Consider the following 26,529-nt stretch of genomic DNA (forward strand, 5'->3'; position numbering starts at 1 on the left):
ATTTAAATTTTTTACTTTCATACATATGTTTAAGTATTACTATACGCTGAAATTGATACCTTTAAGGTCGAAATTGATAAATACCCAAAAAATAGAAAAAATAAGGAAAAACTTGTGATATTATTGAACGCACAAATTAGACCGGCCCACTCTTAATCTCAATTTGAGACGATCTCGGCCAAGTTTTGAATCTTATTCTAAGTATCTAACTAAAACTTCATGATTCTCGTTCCTAGATGCTTCAAGAAAAAAATCTAATTTAGCCCTAAAACTATCTATCCCTGAGTCGCCTACTCTCGGCTCTTCTCTGTTTTCCTGTCAAGACGCCAGCAACGGTCAGCAATCTCCACGCCGTCAGCTAGTTCGGGTGTCGCCGTCGACATCCAGGTCTGTCCTCTTCTTCTCTTCTCTTTTCTTATTTTTCTAGTCTTCTCATCTTATTTCTTTGTCTGCTTCTATTTCGACCCGCTCTTCTCCTTTTATTTCTTTTTTATGCCGCTAATTGTTTGCTTGTGTTTCAAATGACTAACATGTTCAATGTTTTTATGCTTTTAATTTCTTCTTTTTCCGTGATCTCTTTTATGTGTTTCTAATGACTAACATGTTCTTTTTTTTTTTTCTATTTTTTTTCTATTTTATTTATACTTTATAAGAATGAGCAATTTGTTGTTTCATTGTAATACTGATGAGCCAAATTTTTTATAGTATGAATTACTTACTTTGTTCTTTAATTGATCACTGATGAGCTTAATTAATTTGTTACCTTTTGAATGACTAAAATGTTTAAATGATGAGCTCAATTTGATATAAATATGAAATCAATTTTACACATCTGTGATTGCATTTCAGTTAATTCATATTATATATATCTTAAAATCGTCATGCTTCAACCATTCTAGGTTTTGGGCAAGTAAACATTTCACACTAGCACCACCAAGCATTGCCCCGTCGTCATCTTCAATCCATTTAACTTTCTGTTATTTGGCCAATCATACCGAAAAAAATCCAGTTGCGAAATCATTTCAAATGGCTATTTCTTGGGGTTCAAAGCGTTCGATTGGGCTTCTTTACAACAAAATGCTTTCTGGGTATCATGGATCTTCAACCATGGCTATCAAAGGAAGTTGTTCTTGTTCAATCATGGATGATTTTGGGTTTTTTGGAATGTTTTTGAGGAGATATTCTGCTGCATCATCATCATCATCTGATCAGTTGAGTCTTATTAAGCAGCTCAGAGAAAGAACAAGTGCTCCCATTAAAGATGTTAAATCGGCTCTTGTTGAATGTGATTGGGACATTGGTAAATTTAAATTTTTTACTTGATTTTTGTTCCATTTACATTTTGAAATGCTTCTAGTATTTAAACAAAAAAAATTGAATCATTTTTTTGATTATATTTGGATGGTTTTGTTTCGTGATCCATGTCTGCAAGGGGGTTTTTTAAGCATGTGCAAGTTGTCCGAGTGCACAGGGTCACATGGCCCTAAATTTAAGAGCCTTAACAATTTGTTGGCATTAGTTTACATTGCTTTTGCTTTAGTTTACCTACATGTTTTTAGTCCGGCAAAAAATGTAAAACAAACAACGCCTTAAATTTTAGAGTGTGTTATTGACTAAAATTGAGTGTTTTGGCATTGTGATCATGTGATGTGATTTTCGCATTTGATTATAATTAACGTAGAGATTGGAAGTATTTGCCCTTTATATCTCTACATCGGAGTGTCAAGTGTTAGAATCCGACTCATGCTTGAGTGTTTAGCGTTAGGATTTTATCTTTGAAATTAGTGTTCCGATTTGACAGTTGTACAATGAAAAATCTTGGAAAAGTAGAGTATTTTGCATTCTGCTATGATATTTGGAATTGATTATAAATCATAGATTGGATGATTTTGTCCCATATATCCATGTGGGAGTGTTAAGTGATTGGATCAGACAAAGGCACTTAGGGTATAATCAAAAGTCTCAACAAAGTAGAGTCTTTTGGCATTCTGCTATGATTTTTTGATTCAATTTTGACTTAATGATTGAATGATTTTGTCCCATATATCCATTTATGAGCTCTAATTGTTGGTGTTCATTAGGGGTATTTTGTGTATAGTAAGATAAACTGTAAAATGGAGTTTTTTTGGCATTCTGATATGATATTTTGAATTGATCATAACTTAAATTTCAATATTGCAATTTGTATCTTTAACTTTATCATTAAAAATATTGCAATTTTTGTAATGTGGTAACTGATTATTTGTAGAGGCGGCGCAGAAGGAGCTGAGGAGAAGAGGAGTTTATCTTGCATCAAAGAAGTCATCTCGAATGGCCTCTGAAGGTTTGCTAGCCTTGGCTCAGAATGATACAAAAGCTGCTATTATTGAGCTGAACTGTGAGACTGATTTTGTTGCTAGGAATGACATATTTCAATATATGGTCAGTGTATGATCCTTACAAGTTTTTTTTTTATTACTTTTTTTGTTTATAATATAGCAGTTGCGTCAATACGACAATGTCTGAGAAACCCTTAAATTTTCTCACCTTATAGCAATTGCATAAAATTGAATCTAGATTCTAGTAAAATATGGGGAGAAGCTAACAATATGTTTTTACAAGCGACACCCTAGCTGAGCCCATCATTTTGAAAGTTGTGAATATGTTGTTTTCTTTCTTTTCTTGAACATTAGTGCTTTAGATTTGTGTTTCTGCCTTGCTTTCATGTTTTGTACGTTGTCTTTATGAGGATCACCCTTTAACCATGCTTCTATTCGTCACCATTTTTGTTAGCTAGGCTTTGTCTTTAGCAAAGTTGGCCTTGTCAGCTGAGAGTCATTCTTCTGAAGCCTTTGCCATCACACCCGAATATTTGGAGGTCCGCAATTTCGCTCGTAATTTTTATTTATCATTGATTAATTTGTTCATTCTTGCTCATGAATTTAGAGTCCTTATATATAAATGGTGCAGAGCTTGAAGCTGAATCTAGCTCATCCAAAATTAACTGGAGAGAAGAGTGTGCAAGAAGCAGTAACCGAACTGGCAGCTATGATGGGAGAGAATGTGAAACTGAGAAGGGGATTCACATTGTCTAAAACTTCACCTGGTGTTATTGCAACTTACCTTCATACTAGTCCACAGCCAGGTAAAGCATTTTTGTGATTACTTAATCTCTGAGAAGCCAATATAATTGAATACAAAACTTTTCCTATTATCTTATAAAAGAATAAGATGACATCTGCTATCAATAGAATAAGATGCACTTTGTCAATAATAAAACAATGTTCTTATTACCTAGTAAAATTGCAGTGCTTGGCAGGTACTTATGGACTGTCGATGAGTTTTAATCTTAACATTTTTGACATATTTTCTCAGGTTTGGGTCGTTTAGCTGGAATTTTATCTTTAGAAGTGGAGGAGCCGAGTGCTGACCTGTCTATCCTTCAGTCAGTTGGATCAGAATTAGCTATGCATGTGGTAGCAGCCAAACCCTTATTTCTCTTGAGGGAACTTGTTTCTTCCGATGCCTTAGAAAATGAACGAGAAATTCTTAGATCTCAGGTACAATATCTCAACATCATCATGCTGAGCTGCTTTGTTAACATTTGGTCATTTTAAGAATTATTGAGACTAGGTTATTAGGTTGCTAATTGTGTAACAACTAACAAAGCTTGAGAAGCAACAATGGTTTATCCTCTTGAGAGCTTGATGAAGGTACAATTAGAATTTGTCAGTTTAGTCAAATCAAATTGACCTTGTTTAGGAAACCAAAGGTAATGTGTTGGTGATTCAGTTATGATTGATGCTCATCAAGATTTTTTATTTTTTTTTAGAAATAGACAAAACATGCTTGTAATTACATTAGTCCTTTTTACCCATCTCAACACCCGTTTATGTTCTCTTCATATTAGCTTATGTACCATGTTAGATCATCGAGACTTTAATATGGATGCTGACTAATACTAGACCATAAAGATGAACATTTAGCATAAATAAGCTAAGTGTGGTACTTGTCACATAATGGTGGCTGGCTGTAACATAATCTGTTGCAAAAGACTGGACAAATATATATTCTGTTAACATTCAATTATTATTTACAAAGGTCTGCTGCATGTTCATCTCTAAAGAAAGGGGCCTGATGAATGGAAATATTTTCTCTTCATTTCTCTTTCCCTTTCCCTCCCTTCCTTCCCCTTCCCTTTCCTTCCTTATTTTAGTGCATGTCATTTAAGGGTAGTGTAGTAATTATCTAGTTAGTACCTTGCTTGAAATATAGGTTTGTAGAGAAAAGTAGTATAATAGACGAGGAGAGACGGAAAGCAGAACATAAAATATTTTGCATCGAGTTTGTAACTCATTTTGGATAGTGCAAGCCTCATGAAAGCTTGTAAACACTATCTTGTTTATGTAATCATCTAGTTCTAGTCCGAATGTATCTTTCATTACCATAATCTGCCCTTTTTGTACCAAGTTATTGCATTTTCTGGGCTATACACTACCTTGGCAAATGCAGTCTATCACACTTCTTTCCTAACTTTTTATCGGAAGAAAGTGCAAGTTGGACTTGTCCCTTTCAGTAAATTTATAGGTTGCCGTTTGTTAATGCAGGCAGAAGCATCTGGAAAACCAAAGATGGCTATAGAGAAGATGGTAGAAGGACGCTTAAGGAAATACTTTGAAGATGTGGTTCTTATGGAGCAAAAGTTTATTGTTGATGATTCATTAAGTGTGAAGGTAATATTGCTTTTGTGTTTTCTTCATCATATCTAATGATTCAACATTTTTACCAAGCATAGAGCGGGGAACCTTTTATGCATTTGTAAATCATAAAGTTCTCATGGTTATTGTTGTGGCATACTTCTACAGAATGTGTTGGATAATTTGAGCAAAAGAGTTGGTTTCCCCGTAAAGATTGGAAGTTTTTTGAGATTGGAAGTTGGTGAAGGGACGGATAAGTAAGTATTCCAAAAAAATTTGATTTTAGTAATTTATTCGACTATACTTCTGATATACGTTTTCATTAGTTCTTTGTCTTCATTTATTGATATTCTGCGCATATTCAAGTACAATGATTAATGAGATCTTATTTAAATGCCTTGCCTTATTGATTACTATAGGATAAATGTGAATTGAAAGTAGAGAGGGAAATTTCTTGAGCTGGAAGAAAAACTATCAAGGCGGAGGGAAGGCAGACTGATAGAGTTATAGGGTAGAGAAGAGATGAAGAATAATGTGGGGAGGGAATGGAGAATAAATGTGTCTAATGTTAACAGTCAAGTATTAGCTTAAGGGATAATGCTGACTCTGGGGACTATGGCTAAAAGTTTAACCCTCTTTTAGGGTGTGCATGGGTTTTGGAATGGGTAATTAATTAAGGGGGAGATGAAATCAGACTAAAATATTAAGGAACATAAAGACGGAAACAAGGGTCTTAAGTTCTAAAGGGCAAGAGGTGGTCTTAATGTAAAGAGAGAATGTGAGAGGATATATTTCTTCTATTTTTGAGGAGAATATTTCCAAGCATCCAACACGGAAAATCCCCCCCCCCCCTCCCCCTTGCAATTAAATTATTTTTTCCTTTTGCAACTACTGTAATTTTGTATTTCTACTTTATTCCAAGCATGCTGCACTATGGGTAATAAACTAACAGTAATACTGTTAACTTCTCTACATATCCCAGGCACTTAATCACCTGGGCCTTCTCCTCTACTAATTTTTACGCCTACATTACGAGCACTCCTTAAAAAACCTTAATGTTGTTTTTACTGTCAGAAGAATCATTTAGTAATTACATTTTGATTGTACTTTTTTCTTTTATATTTTCCCTCCATGCCATGAACTGTAGAGAATATTAACTCCTCCCCTTGTTTAATGCTTGAAACAAATTTGAAATAGCTTGTGGATTAATAGAAAAACCCCTTTATAGTGACACTCATCATGTTGTATTAGTAGATATGTTGTACCCTATTTTTTTAATCATCAAAGGAACCGTAAAACAAATGGACCAACACATACCAAAAGGAACAAGAGAGATTTTAGAGAGATTAAGCTTGGAAAATTGAGATTGTAAAGACCTAACCCAGCAGAATTTTAACTACAACTTCTCATCATTTAGAGGCCGATGACACTCTTTGCAACCTAATGATTTATCTGGGGCCTTCACTTGAGTTACCTTGGTCATATATTATTCAGTTTCAAGGGTGTCGTAGGCATCATGGTAGGTAGAATGTGGACTGTTTAATGTTAGACAAATAAATGTGCGAAATTTTTAACCTCATTGTTTGAGTTTTAGTAGTAGTCCTGTGTTTGATAAGGAATAGGACCTTTCAGCTGATAAATGTTTACCTTGGACCCATCATTGGGAATACATAAAAGAAAGATACTCAGACAAAGCACTTGGACAGAAAGAGAATTGTTTCTTACTAATTATTCATTCTGAAGTTTTCTTTATAAAATAAATTGGCTTAAGCTAAATCATATACGCACTGCCTTTCTAAACATCTGGCTGTTCTCAGGCAGGTAATTTATCTAGCACATTAACACCCGGACTGTTTTTTTTTTCAATTCTATTGAATTACCACCAGGTATTCAAAGAGATGCAAATTGATAGAAAATAAACTTTTGAGGATCCTTCTTCTAATCTGGATCATATCAAAATACCAATTGATGTAAACCTAACATCAAATAATTTTACATAAAAACTTTTTTAGTGACCATTTAATATCTGCAACTATGACAGAATATTCTCTGGTTATGTATCTGTGTGATGGGAAGTGCTGCATTGGAGCCACTGATCTCTGTTTGACACTCGAGCTTTTCTTAGCCATTTAAAATTAGAAATAATATCCAGATTATCAATATCTTTGATTGAATTCTTCAGCCTTGAGTAAACATTGTTGCTAAAGTGCATATAATTTGATGTTAGATTCTATGGAATTTAGGTGAGACTTGGATTACTTCGGAAGGTTAGAAATTTTGGCATAACGTGTCCTTGAAAAAATAATGTACAAAGTTGATCTATACAACAGCCTTACATATGGCCTGCTTCGTGTTTGACATGTCAAAACTCAAGATTAATTCATTGCTGTATTTGTATCTATACTCGACAAAACCCACTGTTTTTTTTATTGCTGGACATGCTGGCTGAATTTTGTGTGGCTTAAGCTTAAGCATCATAGAAAATTACTCTATATAACTGTTATCTATTAGCATAGTCCTTTTTGCCAACCACTTTGTACTCTTTAAAGTTTGGGAGAATCTCCTTGAAATACTTGGAACTTTCCAATAGTTATTTCAAGTTTTTCTATCTTGAAGGGTGACTCCCATGATTTTCTCATCTTGCGATCTCCCTTCTCTCCTGCTATGTTTTTGCTAATGGAGCCTAGAAATGGTCATTTTGTGATAGAGTCCACAGCATTATGTAACTGTTCTCTTTTGATGGTGTTACTTCTAGGGGGTGTTGGGCTTGTGAATTTGTATTCCAAAATCAATGAATAATGAATTTGTTGTTCAATTGGAAATGTGCATTAGAGGGTGAATGAGAGATGTATAAAAGAAGAAAAATCAAAATTTAAAAATACTTCCTTGTCCTTATGTTATACTAAAAATCTCACCTTTTGATATAATACATAAAATACCACCTTTATATCATTTATTTATCTATTTTTTTCCAGTCACTTTTGCTTGCATCTTTAAGTTTGTATAATTGCCTAAACTTCTTATTGTTGCATGACGTATATATAGGATCACAAGAATCTATATTAACATGTAAAGCAACCGAAAAATACTAAAGATGAATAAGTTATATTAATCTGGGATTTTAATAATTAGACAAGGTAAATGTGGGATTTTTAAATTTTAATCTCCCCACAAATTATGATTATTAGTGTTGTAAGTGAATATTGATCAATTGCATTATATTTTTTTGGGGTTAGATATATGCAACCTTACGTTTGTGATAACAAATAGGATACTGACTCTTGATAGCAAACGTCATCTTTTTTTTATATCTTTTTTCAGAGAGGATCTTTTTTCATATCTTGTGCATTGCGATTATAAATTTTCTTCTTTGCTTGAGCATCATGTCTCTATCCTTTTATAAATTTGGTCATTTATGTCATTAATACAGGTCAGAGGAAAATGAATCAGAACCAGCGTCTCAGGCAGCTTAGGACTTGGTTATAAAGAACATCTTTTCCATGTTTCTACTGTGTCGGGCAATGGCAGATGAGTGGCTAAAGATCAAATAAGGTGATGTGAAGTTGTCGACTTATTTCAATATCCTTCTTGCTTATTCGATGATCCAGGACTAGTCCTTACTTTCTGCTCATAATTTAAACATCCTTTATGGATAACATATACACCTAGTTTATTTCACAGTCCCAGTGGATCAATCCCGTTACTTCCCCTTCATAGCTTGCTATGCCCTGTATTTTGTTCATTTTTGATACTATTTTTGTGTTATAGCGGTTATTTTTTAGAATTCACAATACTACGGCTTTGTTCGCTAGTCAATGAGCCAAAGTGCGGGATTAATGCTAATCTTCTTCGATCACTCATTTATAAACTGATTAGAGGATTGGATTGTTAATGGAATAATTCTTGTGCTTTATAGTAATTCTAATTGTGAGGGTTGCGGCTGCATTAGTTGTCAATCTGTTATTGAGAACATCAAATATCATTTACTTAGGTTAGCCTCTATATGTTGGATGCAATTAACAACATGCTATAAAGCCGATTATGATTAAGTATATGAAAGCGTATTATCTTTAGTTAAAACTTGATGCTTCCGCGTTTCAGCTTATGCTTGCAAATTTAGCAAATGTCCATTCTTGATGGAGTTAACTATTTACAGATCTTTTATTCTAAATTATATCTTGCTATAGATATATGACTTATTAAACTTTTATCATAAAAAGTAAAATGACTCATTAAATTACATCATTTTTTTTGGCAAGTTGCATGTGATGTTTGTTATCAAATGTCAATTAGAAACAAAATTTATGCTTCTACGGAAATAAGATTGTGCACATTTGGCCTTCACAAAACCCTACAATGTTGAATTTTATGTGAAAACCACTTAATGGTGCTATGGTAACGAGTTAGGCTCAATTGAGCTCCGACTCGGCTCTCGACTCTAATGATCCATAAAAAACCCGAACCCTTTTGTTTTAGCTATGAGTTTATTCATTCATCTAATACCCTAAGGGTCCAAAGTCGTTCTTGGGTTGAATAAAGTGTGTCATATACATAACAAACAAATATCTTTTATAATTCACATAATATTTGCACATAGGAGTAGAAACCAAATATAGTACAAAATAAAAGTCTTTTAGTGGAACTTAAGACTGGTCAAAATGTTGTTGTGGACTGGGTCAGCCAAGTGGTCCAGTAGGTTTTGATATGGGCCTTCACCGGTTACAAGAGCCTGAATAAAGAAACCCAATATAGCTAACATAGCCAACCTTCCATTTTTCACCTCTTTAAGTTTAAGATCGTTCATTGATTTCTCATCTTTACCAAAGCCCAATGGGTTGAAGAATGGTCCACCTGGGTAAGCTGGCTCACCTGATCCACCTAAGCCCTTCTCCAAGCCCAAGAAATATTGCTTGCCCATTGACCCGGGGTTATACCAATCTTGGAGTCTCCTGTGCTCCGCAAAGCCCATGAGTGCCATCTCAAAGACGAATAATGTGTATGGGTCGGCCCAGTAATTGTATGTGCCTGCTGGAGGAATCACACCGGTTTTGAACCAAGGGAGGGCAGTTTCTGGGGGGATCAAACCAGCTTTTCCCAGGATTTCTGGGGCTATTGCACCTACAACTCCCAGCATAGCATAACGTCCGTTGATGATCTCACCATAGGCTAACCACCTTGGCTCGATGAACCCACCAGTGCCTTCCGGGTCTGAGAGTCCTAGTGGATCGAACCCGTAGTCTCCTGGAAGACTGCATGAATGAAACCATAATTAAATAATATAGAACTTATTTATCTTAGAATGTAATCAATAAATAAAAATCATTGGACTAGTTACCTGCCATCTAAATATGAAAGGCTCTGCTTTGATGCAAACCAAAGGGGTCTGTTTTCTCCTTGCTGTGGCCAAAATTCCAAATGAAAAAATAAAATCAATTAAAATCAAATGCTCAAACTATGAAATTTAAAATTAATTAGTTAGCATCGAGAAATAGACATGAAGAAATTTATTTAGAAAATGTTCTTTAATGAAGTTCCCATTAGTAATGTTTATGAAAATTAAGAAAAATAGAATTTTTTTAGATAGTAAATATATTATTTTATTCAATAATAAATTTGATGGATAAAAGTGAGGACCATAAACATTAAAAAATATTAAAAGAAAAGTAGTGAAAAAATATAGGGACTATAACTAATAAAAAAATATTTTTATAAACCTAGTAAAATACATGTCTAGACTAAGAAATATAAAGTTGTTAATATGAAGTTAGTGAAAGATAAACATTATTAAAATATTGAAATGAGAATAAACAAGATTATTTTTGTTCAAAATTTGTGATGTAAATAGAAAGATTCTTTATGAGTATAACAAATAGAACATAAAAAAATGACAAATAAAAACTTCTAAGGAATGGAGGGAGTCCTAAATTTAAAAAACACTTAATTTTTGGGGGAGTTGCACTACACTAGTGAATATGGTGTCTAATGGGTTATCTTGGAAAATAGAAATTGATGTATATTTTATGTATTTTCTTGAGCTGTACGACTATCAGCTGTTGAATTAGATTTGTATTTTCAATGTGAGAAATTTTTATAGTTTTTAGATGTAAACATAATAAAATGGTTTGAAGGACATAGCAATCATTGTGTTACGACTAGAGATTTTTGGCCTGAAAGCAAATTACGACCTGACATCGGTGGTCAATTTGCCTTCGAGGTTGAATATTGTAGAGACATGTAACTTATGGAGAACTGGTGGTCTCTATTCAAAGAAATGGAAATTACTGGGCAGTTTTAGCCGTTTAGGGTTTCAACTCTAGGGATTTTTTCTAGGTCTAGATTTTTACTGTGCCAAAGGCAGTTACAAACATTTACTGAAAAAGCAAAGTAAAAGTTACACATAACCTTTTGCCAAAACAATGTAAAAACAAAGAGATTGTTGCCAATAGATCCTTAATAGCGAAAATCAATGTTGGTAAATAACTTTCTCCTAAAAATGTTTTCGATTGACAAACATCAATTCTGCTGAAGATGTTATTGAATGATTCTAACATCAATGTCATTAAACATCAATGTGATCTAACATCAATGTCATTAAACATCAATGTCATTGACAAACATAGAATCGGAGAATGTTTTTGATTGAAGCACAAAAAAAGTGCAAATAATTTAACGAGTGACTACAAAATGAGTGAGGGTAACATACCTTAACAGGTGGAGTAGCAGAAGCTCGAACAACAAAAGAGTTTTTCCTTAAAGAAGGAACACCATTTCTTGCTCCTGTAATGTGTCTTGCAGTTTCTACTGAAGATGTTAAGGAAGAAGAAACCAAAGCTTGTGTTGCCATTGTTGTACTGTTTCTTCTGAACACTATAGACTTTAAAACTTCCCTAAACTTAATTCTCTTTATTCAGATTCACAATAATAATAATAATAATAATAAGAAGAAGAAGAAGAAAAAATGAATGGTAAGAAAATAATAAGTGGAGGAGAAAGAAAGGAAAATTGTAAGAGAAAATGGAGATATTTCTGAATTCATAGGTGGATATTGATTCTGAGGTGCTTCTCGTTTTAGGTTGATTCAATATCTCATTATCCAACTATGTGATAACATGTGGCAAATGTTGTATCCTGTAATTGGATAATAGATATAGATATTGTATTATGTTTAAGCTCTTGATTTTCTCCATGGCCCATTGCATGCATGGATATTTGAATTTCCGATTAGTAAAATAAATTGAAAATATTCGGAAATCGGTTGGTATAATATAGGCCCATATCGACTGTCTGAATAAAATTAGTCTGCATTGTATTCGGTTAGGAAATCTGTCGGGAATTTCTTACTAACTTTGAATAGTTAAAAAGTTGGTCGGAATTTCCAATCAACAAATTGGCTAGAAAATAGTATGAAATATTCGACTATTTTACATTTAATAGTCTAGTATGTATTTTTCGACTATCTCAAGTGTAATTTTGGTTGAAAAATCTCTTAGTTACCTTGATGGTCATGCTTGTCTAACTTCAATCATCTCATTTTCTTCATAAAATTCATTCTAATATATCACCATTAGAAGAGGTGTATTAGGTGATAATGAAAATTTATAAAAAAAACTTTTTTGTGATCAAAGTTTCATTACCATAGGAATAATATGAAACTTTTGATGAAATTTTACACTATAAATCATTTCCATTATCGTCATTTAGTATCACTAAGCAATCACACAACACTTCAGTCATTATGCCACAAGATGTCTAGAGATTCTTTTTGTTTTGTTTTTATATTTATTGACTAATGATTCATAGTTTAATGATTATACTTACTAGATAAATTATTGATTTGAAATTTATTATATACCGCAAAGTTACTATTTTTATCAAGGTTATTAGGATTGAGATTTTACCTATTGTTTAGGGGGTAGGATCGAAATCGGTAAAATTAGATCGTATGATTCCGCGATCCTACAAATTTGCAGTAATGTGCTTTGGGTTACCGATTATCAATTATATTTTTTTAAAATTATTTCACTTTATCTTTTAAGTTTTGAAAATTAATTACTTTTAATAATCATTTTTAAACTGCAAATCAAGAAAAAATGAATTTTATAGTGATATTGACATAATTACTCCCTCCAATTCACTAGTAATGTCCCATTTGCTTTTCATACACTATGTATCCCTTACTCTTAATTTGTATTTTATCATCAATCTATAAGTTAAAACATAGTCAATTAAGATCTTGTTTGATTTGTCTCAATGCAAGAACTATTCATATCAACTTTCCATAATTTTTAATTATGCACAATTAGAGTTATTAAAGATTGAATAAATGTATTGAATAGAGTGTATAAAGCAAATAGGACATTAGTACTGAATTAGAGGAGGTATTTTAAATATATTTATTCATAATAAGTGAAATCTGGATTGTATGAAAATGTTTTACGATTTAAATTACTCTTATTAAGATCGAATTGCTGAAATTGTAAAATCGTAAAATCGTGTTATAATCCTACCACCTAAATTTTTGAGCAAAGTAGGATTGCATGATTCTACCACATGATGAGTCTTTTATTTTTAGATCGTAGGATCGTAGAATCGTAGATCAAAATCGAGATTCTAATAATTATGATTTTTATAAATAAAATGGTTTGAATATTGTTATAATTCAAGATGATTTAGATTCTTCTACAGTATAGAAAACCAGATGAATGTTTATTGCAAGTAATTGATAAGTGCATATTTCAAACACAAAAACTTGGACGAAATGAAACCGTCAATTTGGTTCAGCCTAATTATTGTGTATAACACCATCACATGATTTTCCGTGTTTTTTCTATTTTTGGACGTTTATCAATTTTGACCTTATAGGTATCTATTCAACGTAAAGTAAAATTTAAACATATCAATTAAAATAAAAAACTTCAATTTGGACCTATAAGTGATCAATTTTGACGTTAAACTGATCAATTTTTACCTAAATATAGTTCAATTTTCACAATTTTAGAACGAAGTTTAATAAAATGTATTATTCTATCATTTTATGGTTGAATTTTATACAACAAATGAATGATCAATATATCAATAATAGTAATAAACCATTGCACAATACAAGTACTCATATTCAATGCATACATGATGGTTTTAATGGAACATAGTTACATAAGAGTACTTGTATTATTTAATCATCGATCAATAATAGTGATATTGTTATTTCCTTAACAGTTTCTGTTCATAATGGACTTGGCAATAAAGTGGTAGGCGTAATGTTTGCTTACCCTAGATGTGAAGGTAGAGGAAGTTTTAATTTCGAATTATGTTTGCCAATTGATGAAATGAATGCTCTTGGAAATGACCAAGAGTTCAAGGCTTTTTTTGTTATAAAGATTTTCAATTTTGATCTAAAAATGATCAATTCAGACCTTAAGGTGATTAATTATGATTAATTATAACTTATAAAAGATTCAATATTAACCTTAAAGGTATTAATTATGACCTTAAATAGATCAAGTATAGAGCGCATATTGAGAAAAATTAATAATTAGGCTGATTAGGCTATCTGTCTCATATTGAGACGATCCCGTCCAAAATCAGCTGTTTTTCAAATGACATAATTGATTATGTTTAAATAAGAGTTGTAGCCTTTTATTGGAATCTTCTATAAAAGTAGCAATAACAAAAATACCGATTCAAATGTATTGGTTTTATTTCTACTTGTTTTTATATCTTGTAATATATATTTACTTATGATAAAAAAATGTCAGTCATAATTTTTTTTATTAGTTTTATCATCGTCGTCACATGGTTACAGTTCGTCCCAAAAATACTTTACTAAAAGTATTTGATTATTTATAATATTTGTGAAGACCAATTAGTTTATAAGTTAATAAAATTATTAGTTTTATTTTTCAAATTTTATTTATGATATCAACCATTTCGAATAGGTCTAATTATGTTATTATTTATATATAGTAATATCAAGAGTAATTTCAAATGGATGATTAAAATCCAACTAAGCATTGTAGAAAAAAACCATTTAACCAAAAAGACACATAGAAATACCAATAAAATTAGATTTTTAAGATTTAAGTTCATCCTTCTGTAAATTATTTAAGTCAGGAAATGACAAAACAAGATCTATTCAAAAAGAATTTGCACGTAATAAAGAAACTAATAAATCAACTATAAAAAAACTCTTAAGATAATTTCATTCATCATTTTTAAGGTTATTTATAAATTATTTAAGTTCATTATGAAAATAAATAATGTCATATCATAAAACCACTAAGTACTTAAACGGTTGCATCAAAGTCACTCTCAAACCAGTATATTTTGGCGTATAGAATGCTCTGGAATAATTTTATCTCAGTTACGGTTTAGACATAATGTTACAAATTTAAAGAAAAATTACTGTGAATAATACAAATTTTTGCTAATTATCCTATAATACTCACTTTTAATTAACGATGAATAATACTAAATTAAAAGTGTATTTTCTTAAAATAATACCAACATTTATTAATTTACCTTTGTTTTTTTGTCAAATAATCTACTAAAAAATATTATTATTATTCTAGGAAACTTCCCCTAAGTTAATATTATTTATAATTAATTAAAAGTTAGTATTATTATAGAGATATTAATAAACATTTGTATTTCACGGTAATTTTTTCAAATTTAAATTCGCATATCTGCTCAATACAAATAAATGTATATTTTATATCTTTTAGATTCGAGTATCACCGTCACTTACCCTCTACTTCCCTTATACTAAAAACAAAAAGCCAAACTCTTTAAGCAAATAAAGAGCTTGACCCTTTTCGTAAGAGTCAGGTTGCCAGAACTTGGATCAGAAGAAGCAAATTAATCTACAATCTATATTAACACAATTTTGGTATTTTTCCTTCAACCACTCCATCTTCTTCAATCTTTCCTCGGAAAATCTCAGTGGCATACAGAATTAACACAGAAAGAGAACTAAGAAACTAACCTACAGAGAAAAGAAGAAAAAAAGAATGCAGCTATGTAACTGTCGGCACGCATATCTGGCATCACCAACCTTCATCGTATTCTCACTTCCCAAAGAATGCACGTCTCGGTGTCATTGCTTCAAGTTTTAATAAGGTGCTCAAGTAAAAAAGAAAGTGCACCCACAGTGAGAATCAGATATAAAACCATTTACAAAAACTATACTTAGCTTACAAGGAGTTAAGATATATCATTCGTATGTTATAAAATCAGGCGAGAGAATGGTTCTAAAGAGCTCCTTCAGATTTGCCAGTACATGCCGAGGGCCTAAGCTATTCATCCCCACAAAATTCAGGAGTTGTTCTATGTCCTGTTGTACCAAAATCAGAAGCAAAATTAGCAATTGAAGAGTTGAAAATATAGGGATTTGGAAAGAAGTGGAGACTAGCCAAAGATCACATGGATATATGTTTGGACAATAATTTAGGAGGAAAGAGAAGGAAAGTAAGGAAGGGAGAGTATCTTTTGTTTGTTTAGGAATAATAGGGGACAATTTTCCCTTCAAATTCCTCTCCTTCTCCAATTCATTCAATCCAAACAAAGTGTTAAATGTGAAATTGTTTATAGGGTAGCACTAGATGGACGTGAAAGAGGATATTTATGGATAACAGGTGATAGATAATTGGGTCACACAGTCGATCTATTAGAACCCCGATGGGATAATGGGAATCCTTGTTATAAACTGGGAATGCTAATGGAAATTCTTCTGCATCAGTCCAAAAACCATCAAAAAGCTGGGGGTAGAAAAAGAATAAGAAAGAACTCATAAAACAATTCTGTCTAGCTACACCAACTATTATCACCAACAAGAAACATTAATAGTGCAATCCACTATGGTCCTAGAGCAGGAGTTGAACCAATGCAGCAACACACATTCAAATTTATTATAACTAGAAATTTTCCGGAAAAAAATCCACGTTTTATGATATAATGATAAATGAATAGAGAAACAAACCTTGTTCAATAGAAATATAGCATATGCTGCTCTTGTAGCATCTTGCCCATCTAAAAAAAGAGGAAACTCCAAAGACTTATTCGCAGAAGCAAGCGCAGTCACAGAGGATCCTGACATATCAATAGATGGTGCAAAGTCTTTGATGTATGAATGAGAACCACCTAATCGCAAAGGATATCGCAAAGGGACTTGCAGATACGAAGCTATGAGAGAGATAGCCTGCACAGGGCCCACTTAACATGTTAATAACATCTAGTTATACCATATAATAGTAACTATTGTTTCAGGTCAGAGAAGTAAAACAGGCAGTAGTATTCATGGAATTCGATGGCAGACAAGATGTACATAAGACAAATAGATTCCATCGGAAGACCACAGCAAACCAGGAATAAAAATTTATGTATAATGGCCAAAGAGGAATAGAGCCTAAGACGCCAAACTTACAGTAGTAGTACTTTATCCTGACTATGAACATATCATTCATCATATACTAATTATTTACTCAAGGGAAGTGAGAGGACACACATGGGCAATGTATCCTAAGGCAGTCGTTGACTTCTGAACCTGCTTCTTATCAGTGAAAAAAGTTATTTGCGTAAAAGGAAGCATATTCAACTGCAGCCCAAGAATAGTCAAGGCTCCTTTATTTCTTGACTTGTTCTCAATTGTTCCATCAAATGTCACTGCATAGAAAGGATAAATAAATCAACAAATTGGGGCAAAATTAAATCCCATAATGCAAATTTGCAGTATCAACAAATGAGCTATCAGAATGTACTGTAGCAATTAGCACGGGAAGTATGACAATGAAAATAGAAAGAATCATAAACAAATTCTATCAAGTGGTCTTAGCTCTTTTAGAAAGGTTGAACAAACATATGCATATATTAACTCTGCCCATATTCAGCAAAATACACTTTCAACAACCCCAAAGCCTTAAAAGCACAAATATAGTATTAGCTACTTGTACCAAAACAAATCAACATGAGACATCATCAGGAATAGACTTCGTTGGCCCTAGTACTAACCAACAATGAAAAAAAAATAATGCAACTCCAATATTGACCTATAATAGGCTAAACCATATTTGATCTCGGCATGAAAACCAACCCAACCATGCTGCTACAAGGAAGCATGACATACGGCCAACAAGTACATAGTACCAACGTAAAGATAATTGATGTATACAATAATAAACTAGTACCACTTAAACTTGATATTATCCACTATCTCTTCAACATATATTGGGTTCACCAGAGTAAAATAATCTCAAAATCATGTATTATTATTAGGTGTGCATAGTCTTGCCCTGCCAGAAGAACTTTCATGCAAACAAAAACAAGAAATCCCTCAATTGTATCCTAAATAATAATCCATGCGTCTATTTTAGGCTGGTCTCAAATTACATACATTGTAAAATTAGTACCTTGAAACTTCTCAATATCCAACTGTACCCTTAATCATACCATTCACTAAGGATTCAAAACAGAGTGTCAATATGATAGAGATGTCAAAATCTGAAAAATGAATGATACTTCAAACCTCCCAAAAGTCCTACTATTTGCAATTTAAGGTCAGAGTAAGCAGCATATTTTTAGTTTTCAGTTGAAAACATGAAACGGGTCAAAAAACCAACGGAAACAAAAGTATATGTTTCTCTAAAGTGCAGCACGCCAGCACCTGATCTGCTACCGCTTGGAAAGGCATCAAGTTCAAGCTCCTGCGTTGCACCAATCAAGGTCTTAACAGGATAAAGGTATGCAACTTGAGAAATCAAATGTTGTTGTCTCAGTCTAAGCATCTTCTGCAGACACTTTAATCGAGTAAGACCCTTCTCTCCAAAAAGTAGTTGACCAGATTCCTGCAGAAACAGAGTAAATAACTGCATTGACTATCTCGATGTTAAAAGCTTTATCTATATACTTATACAAATATATCAATATCATCAAAAACTATTACAACATTGTATTTCCCCAAAAATGCTAAAGCGGCTCCAGGATGACGTAAGGGAGAGTCAGAAGAAAGCAGACTTATCAACAAAGATGTTTCTGGATCATTATGAACTATGATGAACTAAAACTCCATCCAATTTGAACAAAAAAATCCAATCACGAATCATCAAGCAGATTGTTTCATAATTTTCACTTCAACTTTCATTGCTAATACTTTAAGATTTCACACCCATTATCTTCTTTTCCTTACCATTTCACATATTATGTATTCCACAAACTAATTCAACTTAGAAAGTATTTGCAAATACTGAGGTTGGCAACACGTTTCTTGATAGAGGAAGTCAATGCAACCATTGATGTTGGCTAAATAATAGATACCTGAGCAAGACATACCTGCAAGCTTTTTTGTGTAGCAGAAAGGGTTGTTCCTGAAACGAGTAGGGACTTAATTTCAACAGCTAAATGCTCTTCTTTTGTGTTAGCATGTTCTTTTACCACCTTTGCCTGCATCATCATGTTTTCCATAACCAACTTCCTATCTTGCACTCTTTCAGAAATCTCATCAAGTTCATTCTTTCTGCACAAGGACTCAGATTCTACCTGGCAACAATGTAAACGCCCGCTAAATAGCGGGTAAGAATATTAAAGTCCCACATATCCAATATCAAGATAGATCGACAGTTTAATGACTACATGAATGTTAAATAAATAAATGAATACTTATTTTTCCTATAAAAAATTAATTTATATTTGAGATATGTATCCACAATAAATAGACAAGTCAACAAAATTTCATCATATTAATGTATACTCTATTGTTTCTGTTTGTGTCCTATTCATATTCAGGCTCACAGCCCATTGACATTTTACGCACTTATCCATTGTGAAGTTTGGGCTACTTAAAAATCAATGTCCAAACTTCAATAACGCTTTAAGATTCGTTTATAGTTAGTTATTGTGTGCCTATCACGGAACAACATTTAGTCATGGCATTAGTTGGCCTTTCCATGTCATTAGCGCATTGGGTTAACAAGCTTTAGTTTCATCAGGAGGCAACTATCATTATATTGGAAGCGAATGTATAATCCTTGGTGGACTTATTTAGATTAAGTTGATTTATTGTCAATGGGGTCCCAAGCATGTGACTTCTCAGGGACGCAAAGTTTCTGTTATAAAAGGGTTGAATCAGTACAGAAAATTATTCAACTGTTTCTGAATTCAAGAATTTCCAAGAACCACTATACAGGGAATGATAAAAGATTTTATTCAATTAAGAGATGTTAGCAAGATCTTTGGACTATTCGAGTTTCCCAACTCCAAGCGAATTCACGCTACTTTTATTGAATTCTATCCTATCCCTTTCCCCCATCTTAACTCTTTTATTCATACACATCATTTAAGGAATGAAACAAACTTGCATAAAGGCCAACAAACTTTCCTAAATTTTTAGCTACTAGGATTCCCAAGTAACAGATTTCACATAATTGTAACAAACCGATTGCTTGCTCAAGCCTTAACTAATTACTTTCTTATCCTTTCGCCCTTTATGCTGTAGGAATATTTAAGGGCTGGCTCATTGTTACTTGGAACGATATTCGTTTAGGAACAGGGAACAAGAAAGGAAACAAGGAATGCAACCTTAATTGACTCACGGAACGATTGGGTATGAGATACATTACGTATAAAAAATGTATTTAAAAACAAAATTAAATCAAAATAATGTTTTTGCTCTAAGTAATTGTTTTTAAGTGTATTTTTTGGCATTTTAGGTTTCATCTCGTTTTTCCTCCCTTCATTATTCTTTAATTTGTAAATGAAGGCTAAAATACTTTTTAAAAAAGGTCTTTTACTTCGGACTTCACTTTGAGCGATTTGGGTCGCGTTTCATGGTGATTGGGAACGAACGTTCGCGGTACGTTGCTGCGTTCCACGTTCCATGTAACTATGGGCCGGCTTATGTCCCGTTGTCCCATTTGTGATGTTACCCCCTTCCCAAAGAATCACCTTGTTCTCAAGCTAGAAAGAAAGAAAATAAGTGTGAATCATCTGGTAGTCTTCCTAGGTAGCCTCAATTGCTGGAAGTCCTTGCCATTTGTTTAGCACTTACTCAATATGTTGTGATTGTGGGCCTTTCTTCTTAACCCCTAGGATTGCCTAATGAACATTCTCCATCTCCATCTCCATGTCATGATCGAGTTGGGAGGGAAGAATGGTTGAAATTAAAGATGACCTTTGCGGTTTTTTTAGTTGGGATACATGGAAGACTGGATGCACACTACTAGATGGTGGCAAATTAAATCTATTGAGTACCTTATCAATCTTTTCCACCACTTGAAAGGGGCCATAAAATCTAGAAGCTAACTTCTCGCAAGTTCTTTTTGCAATGGACTGTTGTTGCTATGGTTGCAGCTTCAAATTTACCCAGTCCCCAATTTCGTAGGACACATTCCTTCTCCTTGAATTAGCGAGGTCTTTCATGCATTGTTGGGCCTTTAACAAAGTCAGTCGTAGCTCATCTATGATTGCGGCTCGAACTGACAACATTTCTTCTAAGCTAAGCCCTGTTGTTTACTCTTGGCTTCCACTATAATTGTTATACCTCCCATTAACGGATCTTTCAATTTCTTGTTGGATTTTTACTCCACGATTCACTTATGCAGTCATCTTCTCTCTCTTGAGGTTGATCGGCCAGCCATCCTAATTTTTGTACTTAGTTGTTGAACCGACGTACTTAGTTCTTCTTGAACCTTCAGAAAATTTTCAATCATCTTAACTTGGATGCTCAAAAACATTGTAAACATGTCATTCATTCTTTCTTCCAAAGTCTGGGTCACGGTACAAACCTAGTCAAGAATGGACTCTTTGATGAATTGCAAATCAAGTTCCATTAGTTCGAGTCTAGTAGCAATGGATCAGAAATGCTTTGATACCAATGTTATAAAAGGGTTGGAACAATACTATTTGTGAATTCAATAATTTCCAAGAAGCAATATACATGGAACAGTTGAAGATTTTATTGAATTGAAATATAGCAAGATCTTTGGACTATTTGAGTTTCCCAACACAACGAATTCATGATACTTCTATTAAGTTTTATCTTCTCCCTTTTGCCCCATCCTAACCCCTCTATTTATCATAGTCGTCTTGAAAAATTTGGGGGCCCTGAGCAAAACTTTTATTTTGTACCCTATTTATGGTAAATATATTTATTTTATTGATAAACTTAATATATTTCTTTTTTTTTATTAACTTTTTCATATACGGGAGAAAGAGGGGGCCCTATGCAGTCGATCACCTTGCACACCCTCAAAGACCCTCCCCCCGGCTATTTATACACATCATTAAGGGATGAAACAAACCTACATTAAAGCTAACAAACTTAAATAAATTTTAGCTACTAGGATTTCCATATAACAAATTTAACAGCAGCCTTAACTAATTACTTTCTCTTTTTTTTGACAACTATTTCACACCTCTGCTGAGTCGACTCATATCCTTTCGCCCTCTTCTATTGTAGATATACTTAAGGATCGACATATCTCCATTTGACAGTTTCTTGTTAGAATGTTTATAAAATATATATTGACATAAAATCCATCATGTAAAAATGTGGTAATGGTTGCAATCGTAGTAACAGAATGATAATTCGGTAACAGGAGTGATGGGTTATCATAACGTCTAAATATCGGTAGAATCATAACATATCCATTCATATGGCCAAAAACATTTTTTTTTCACACCTTTACGACGCAGGAAATATTGGTTCATTTATTTTTAAAACTTTTGCAATGCGGTCAATGTGATGCGATGCGACCTTGATTTTACATTATGATAAGGTCATATTGCATGTGGCCGATTTTAACATCGTAAATGAGATACACCGCATCAAGATGTAACTCATTTTGAGAAAGGTTCCTAACTTTCTGCTATTGGTGGATATGTTGTTCACGAGTTCCTAACTTCTATGTATATTTCATTCTATGTTATTCAATTAATTGTCCTCTGATAATCTCAATGTGTTTACTAGAGTTATCGTATTGCAATCAATGATGGACTTTGCTTGGGGTAATATTTCCTGCGTCAAAAATGTTATGAACCTTACTTATCCCACCATAATGATAGGGCATCTTGTGAAGTCTATCATAAGCTGATACTACTATTTTAGCAAATGTGACTGTTTCTTACTAATGCCAGTATAAAAGGAAAAATTAAAGCACTAGTAAACCTAAACTATGTGTGACTGATTCAACACAAGACTCAACGCGAGATTAGACTACCAATGTAACTTCAAGTAATGAATTTGTCAACACCAGCAAAACTGAGGATCCAACTAATGATAAGCTTGGGACTAAAAGCTTGCACATGGATGCACAAGCTACAAGCCAGAAGGTGCAGCTAGCCAACACACCACTAAAGGCCACTTAATGCATGGACCAAACATTCAAGGCCTTAGGACAATGTTGTTAAGCCTCATAGGTTATGGTACTGCAAAGGAGCTTTAAGAGATACAGCTGGCTAAAATTCAAACCCTAGACAACTAAAAGAAGAATGATACGAGGCTATCACTAAAAGGACATATTAAGTCACGTGCAGGCCTAAAGAATCAAAGCATATTCCAACAGTTAGTTATGCAACAAACTATAACTGAATAAGTGAAATAAATAACTGGATTCTATTAAGCGTTTTATTTTGATAACTAGTTGTTAGTTTCATAAGAATTATCCAGATTAGTAGAAGTTAAAGGCTATAAATAGAGCCCCTCCCTTGTAACGGATTATGTTTTGTAAAATAAAATTGGGATCAATTTTAGAACGTGTATGCAACTTTCTTGTAAGTGAGAGTGAAGCACTTGCGTTTGTTCTTTCTAATTTAGTGAGTGAAGCAAGATTAGAGTTCAAAAAACCTATCCAAGTAGGGGAGTGAACTTTAGATTGTGTAAAGGGAAAAGAAAGACTTGGTGAGTGAAGCCAGGCCAATCTGATTTACAAACTATCTAACCGGGCACCAAGAATAAGATTCTTGGAGAGTATATCTTGTGATTTTGAGGGTGTGACTTGATGTATCAAAGAAAAAAACGTTGTTATCATACATAAGACAAGTAGGCTAAAGATTGATCATCCTTAGAATCCTATTTCAGGTCCAACTTGGTGCAACTTGGTATCAGAGCACATATTCGAAGAAGTGACATAACACAAGAACAATTCACAACCAAACCTATAGTAAGACGTGTGTGTGTTATTCTGGTAAAAAATTTTATCATTCTTCTCAATGAGCTAAGAAATCCAAATATACATGTAATTCCAATATTCCACAAATAATCCTTTGAGGAAATTGATTTTGGTAAAAGAATTAAACTGCTGTAACAATTAAAATTTCCAAAGGGCACAACTATGACAAAGAATCAATTCTTGATTGTTGTCTTTGTATCTATCGAGTATTTGTTGTCTGTTTGTCTTAATTCTTAACTCATATAAAAACATGAACATGGAAGAGAGATTTGAGTTTTTAGCAAAGGCGGTACAAAGGTTGACCCAAGACCTTGCTGATGCACGCTGCACAAACTACATAAACCTAATGGTCAACCAACATAAATCTAGAAGACGGAACTTTAAAGATTGAAATCCCTGACTTCGATGGTTACTCACACAATTTTGAGGATTATTTGGAATGGGAATCCAGTTTGGAAAAGTATTTTTGATTCAAAGAAACCCCCTTGATTTACAAATTAGCCAAGATCAAACTAACCAAACTATTTGGAGTGTGGTTGGACGGGTTTCAGAAACAAAGAAGAGAGGAACGGACCAGGGTAGACACTTAGGAAAAATTGAGAAAACACTTAAGGAGGAAGTATGTACCACCTACCTATAAGCAGTAAGTCTATATCCAACTGAGTTCCCTTACCCAAGGTTCTAAGGTTGTTTAGACTACATACAAGAATGGGATAAACTGATAGTCTTGTGTGATGGGAATGAGACAGAGGTGATGAGGGTAGGAAATTTCGTAGCACGACTTAGGAGGATTTAAGGAAGAAGTTACTTTTGATCCCTAACCTTACAATTGACCTTAGAGAAATATGCAAACAAGAAATAGAGTAACACATCTACAACTTAGAGAACCCCTAGGAATATCATACCTAGAAACCCTGTGAATAACACTTTTTTCCCAAGGAAAGATGCACATGACATTAACTAGAGAGGTAAGCCTAGTGTGACCTGCAAGAATGGTACTTTACAAAAACCCTTAGATTGTGTAAGGGGGAAAAGAAAGACTTGGTGAGTGAAGCCAGGCCAATCTGATCCACAAACTATACAGCCGTGAACCAAGAGTCAGATTCTGGGAGGGTAGATCTTGTGATTTTCAGGGTGTGACTTGCTGTGTCGAAAAGAGGAATGTAGTTATCATAGATAAGACAAGTAGGCTGAACACTGATCGTCCCTAGAACCCCTATTTCAGGCCCCAACTTGGTGCAAAATCCTACAACCTTTTTGTATCCGATAGTTCAACCATGAATGACAAAATTCTAAATTACAGAAAGGCAATCAGCAGCTCCATAACATAAGCTTAGTTATGAAATAGCTTAGCATTAGAAATTAAAAATCGCAACCAAAAAGGGAATTAGATATATCAAACTATCAAACAGACATCTCAATTTACTAACCCAAGACAGAAAATTAACAATACCCAAAAATGAAAATATTAAAGAAGATACCTGACTAAGGGTTTCAAGTCGATGCCGAAGAGCAAGATTTTTCTCTTGAGCTTGTTGGAGGGCAGAAGAAAGACTCAAAAGCCTAACAAGTTCTTGCTCATAATCTTCCCATTGAATGATTTTGAGATTCGGATCATTAGTAGTCGAGCTCCGAAGTTCCATCAAAATCAAAAATGAATAGGAAATTGGAAATTGGGTCCTTAAAAGGTTTATTGTTAGTGCTAAAGGATGAAACTTCTATGGGGGAAATCATTACAAAAAGAAATGTTTTTCTTAATTTTCGGTATTAAATGGATAATTTCATTGCTTATTCCAAATATTGCTACTATATGATCATATCAAAATTAGGGTTTGCGTCAATTTTGCCAAGAACCAGAGCTTGGAATTGATTATGATGTACCAAATTCCTTCACTGCAGACAGTAAAATTGCAATAATTAGAGGAAAAATCATTACAAGAAGATAACAATGATCAAACTTCAAACCTAAATTGATTTTTATGTATGAATAAAAAATAAAGTTCAGGGATACCGATTTAAAATTGGAAGTGAAAATTTCAACATGAAGGGATAGAAATTTATGAATATTCAAGAATTAAAGTAAATAATTTAAATTAGGAATCAAGAGATGGTATACCTGGAGATTGTAGTTCATTTCCTGGCCATGGAAGGAAGGAAGGAGAGAGAGAGAGAGAGAGAGAGAGAGAGAGAGAGAGAGTTTTGAAAATTTTGAGTTGACGAAATAGAAGGAGAAGAGAGTGCGTTTATCATGTGTGTGTAATTTGATTAGTGACACTGACGAGTGAAGATTCTGATTAGGGGAAGAGCGCGGTAAAAAATCACGATCCAGACTTCAGAAAATTATGACTTTGCCCCTAAACTATAATAATAATAATAATAATAATAAATTTAATATTTAAAAGAAAATTATTTAAAAAAATTCAAAGGGGTGAGTCGCGGATTTCGTGCGACTCAAACCCGCGACTCACCCCTTTTAATTTTTTTCTTAAATATTAAATTTATTATTATTATTATTAATATTATTATTTTATTTTTTTTAAATTTTTTTAAATATTATTTTTAATATAATAATAATTATTATTATTGTTAATAATAATAACAATAATAATAATAATAATAACAATAATAATAATAATAATAACAACAATAATAATAATAATAATAATAATAATAATAATAATAATAATCATAATAATAAT

At 33.1% G+C, this 26,529-nt stretch overlaps 3 protein-coding genes across 5 annotated transcripts; 1 reads left to right on the forward strand and 2 right to left on the reverse strand.

The window, feature by feature from the left end:
- The first annotated feature begins 214 nt into the window (after positions 1-214).
- LOC130797572 (elongation factor Ts, mitochondrial) lies at positions 215-8,646 on the forward strand. 2 transcript variants are annotated; one of them, XM_057660193.1, is made up of 9 exons: positions 215-387; positions 900-1,300; positions 2,249-2,421; positions 2,777-2,857; positions 2,950-3,124; positions 3,355-3,539; positions 4,587-4,712; positions 4,845-4,933; positions 8,107-8,646. In XM_057660193.1, exons 2-9 carry the CDS (start codon positions 1,027-1,029, stop codon positions 8,147-8,149), a joined length of 1,146 nt encoding a protein of 381 aa, XP_057516176.1. In that variant the 5' UTR covers positions 215-387; positions 900-1,026; the 3' UTR covers positions 8,150-8,646. The 2 variants fall into 2 exon arrangements, with proteins under 2 accessions (XP_057516176.1, XP_057516178.1); XM_057660195.1 differs by lacking the exon at positions 8,107-8,646 and having other exon boundaries at positions 220-387; positions 4,845-4,937.
- Positions 8,647-9,224: 578 nt separating this feature from the next.
- On the reverse strand, positions 9,225-11,885 carry LOC130797573 (photosystem I chlorophyll a/b-binding protein 3-1, chloroplastic-like). Its single transcript, XM_057660196.1, has 3 exons — positions 11,380-11,885; positions 10,012-10,073; positions 9,225-9,925 (listed from the first exon to the last, which is right to left on the reverse strand). Exons 1-3 carry the CDS (start codon positions 11,518-11,520, stop codon positions 9,310-9,312), a joined length of 819 nt encoding a protein of 272 aa, XP_057516179.1. The 5' UTR covers positions 11,521-11,885; the 3' UTR covers positions 9,225-9,309.
- A 2,090-nt stretch (positions 11,886-13,975) lies between these two features.
- On the reverse strand, positions 13,976-26,067 carry LOC130797585 (vacuolar protein sorting 38). 2 transcript variants are annotated; one of them, XM_057660222.1, is made up of 7 exons: positions 25,312-25,443; positions 20,913-21,349; positions 18,996-19,224; positions 18,331-18,511; positions 17,176-17,333; positions 16,651-16,869; positions 13,976-16,005 (listed from the first exon to the last, which is right to left on the reverse strand). In XM_057660222.1, exons 2-7 carry the CDS (start codon positions 20,945-20,947, stop codon positions 15,886-15,888), a joined length of 942 nt encoding a protein of 313 aa, XP_057516205.1. In that variant the 5' UTR covers positions 20,948-21,349; positions 25,312-25,443; the 3' UTR covers positions 13,976-15,885. The 2 variants fall into 2 exon arrangements, with proteins under 2 accessions (XP_057516205.1, XP_057516204.1); XM_057660221.1 differs by lacking the exon at positions 20,913-21,349 and adding an exon at positions 25,947-26,067 and having other exon boundaries at positions 14,761-16,005; positions 18,996-19,202; positions 25,312-25,723.
- Positions 26,068-26,529: the final 462 nt, after the last annotated feature.

The sequence above is a fragment of the Amaranthus tricolor genome, chromosome 13 (genome assembly GCF_026212465.1).
Source record: "Amaranthus tricolor cultivar Red isolate AtriRed21 chromosome 13, ASM2621246v1, whole genome shotgun sequence".
NCBI lineage: Eukaryota > Viridiplantae > Streptophyta > Magnoliopsida > Caryophyllales > Amaranthaceae > Amaranthus > Amaranthus tricolor.

Excerpts from the sequence above, each read along its gene's own strand:
- LOC130797573 (XM_057660196.1), bottom strand. The coding sequence starts at position 11,520 with ATGGCAACACAAGCTTTGGTTTCTTCTTCCTTAACATCTTCAGTAGAA. Across the intron at positions 10,074-11,379 it reads CTGCTACTCCACCTGTTAAG|CAAGGAGAAAACAGACCCCT; the intron begins GTATGTTACCCT and ends TTTTGGCCACAG. Across the intron at positions 9,926-10,011 it reads CTTTCATATTTAGATGGCAG|TCTTCCAGGAGACTACGGGT; the intron begins GTAACTAGTCCA and ends TCATTCATGCAG.
- LOC130797572 (XM_057660193.1), top strand. The coding sequence starts at position 1,027 with ATGGCTATTTCTTGGGGTTCAAAGCGTTCGATTGGGCTTCTTTACAAC. Across the intron at positions 3,125-3,354 it reads TCATACTAGTCCACAGCCAG|GTTTGGGTCGTTTAGCTGGA; the intron begins GTAAAGCATTTT and ends ATATTTTCTCAG. Across the intron at positions 4,934-8,106 it reads GTTGGTGAAGGGACGGATAA|GTCAGAGGAAAATGAATCAG; the intron begins GTAAGTATTCCA and ends TCATTAATACAG.
- LOC130797585 (XM_057660221.1), bottom strand. The coding sequence starts at position 25,473 with ATGGAACTTCGGAGCTCGACTACTAATGATCCGAATCTCAAAATCATT. Across the intron at positions 17,334-18,330 it reads TCCAAGCGGTAGCAGATCAG|TGACATTTGATGGAACAATT; the intron begins GTGCTGGCGTGC and ends CTTTCTATGCAG. Across the intron at positions 16,870-17,175 it reads CCTTAGGATACATTGCCCAT|GCTATCTCTCTCATAGCTTC; the intron begins GTGTGTCCTCTC and ends GGCCCTGTGCAG.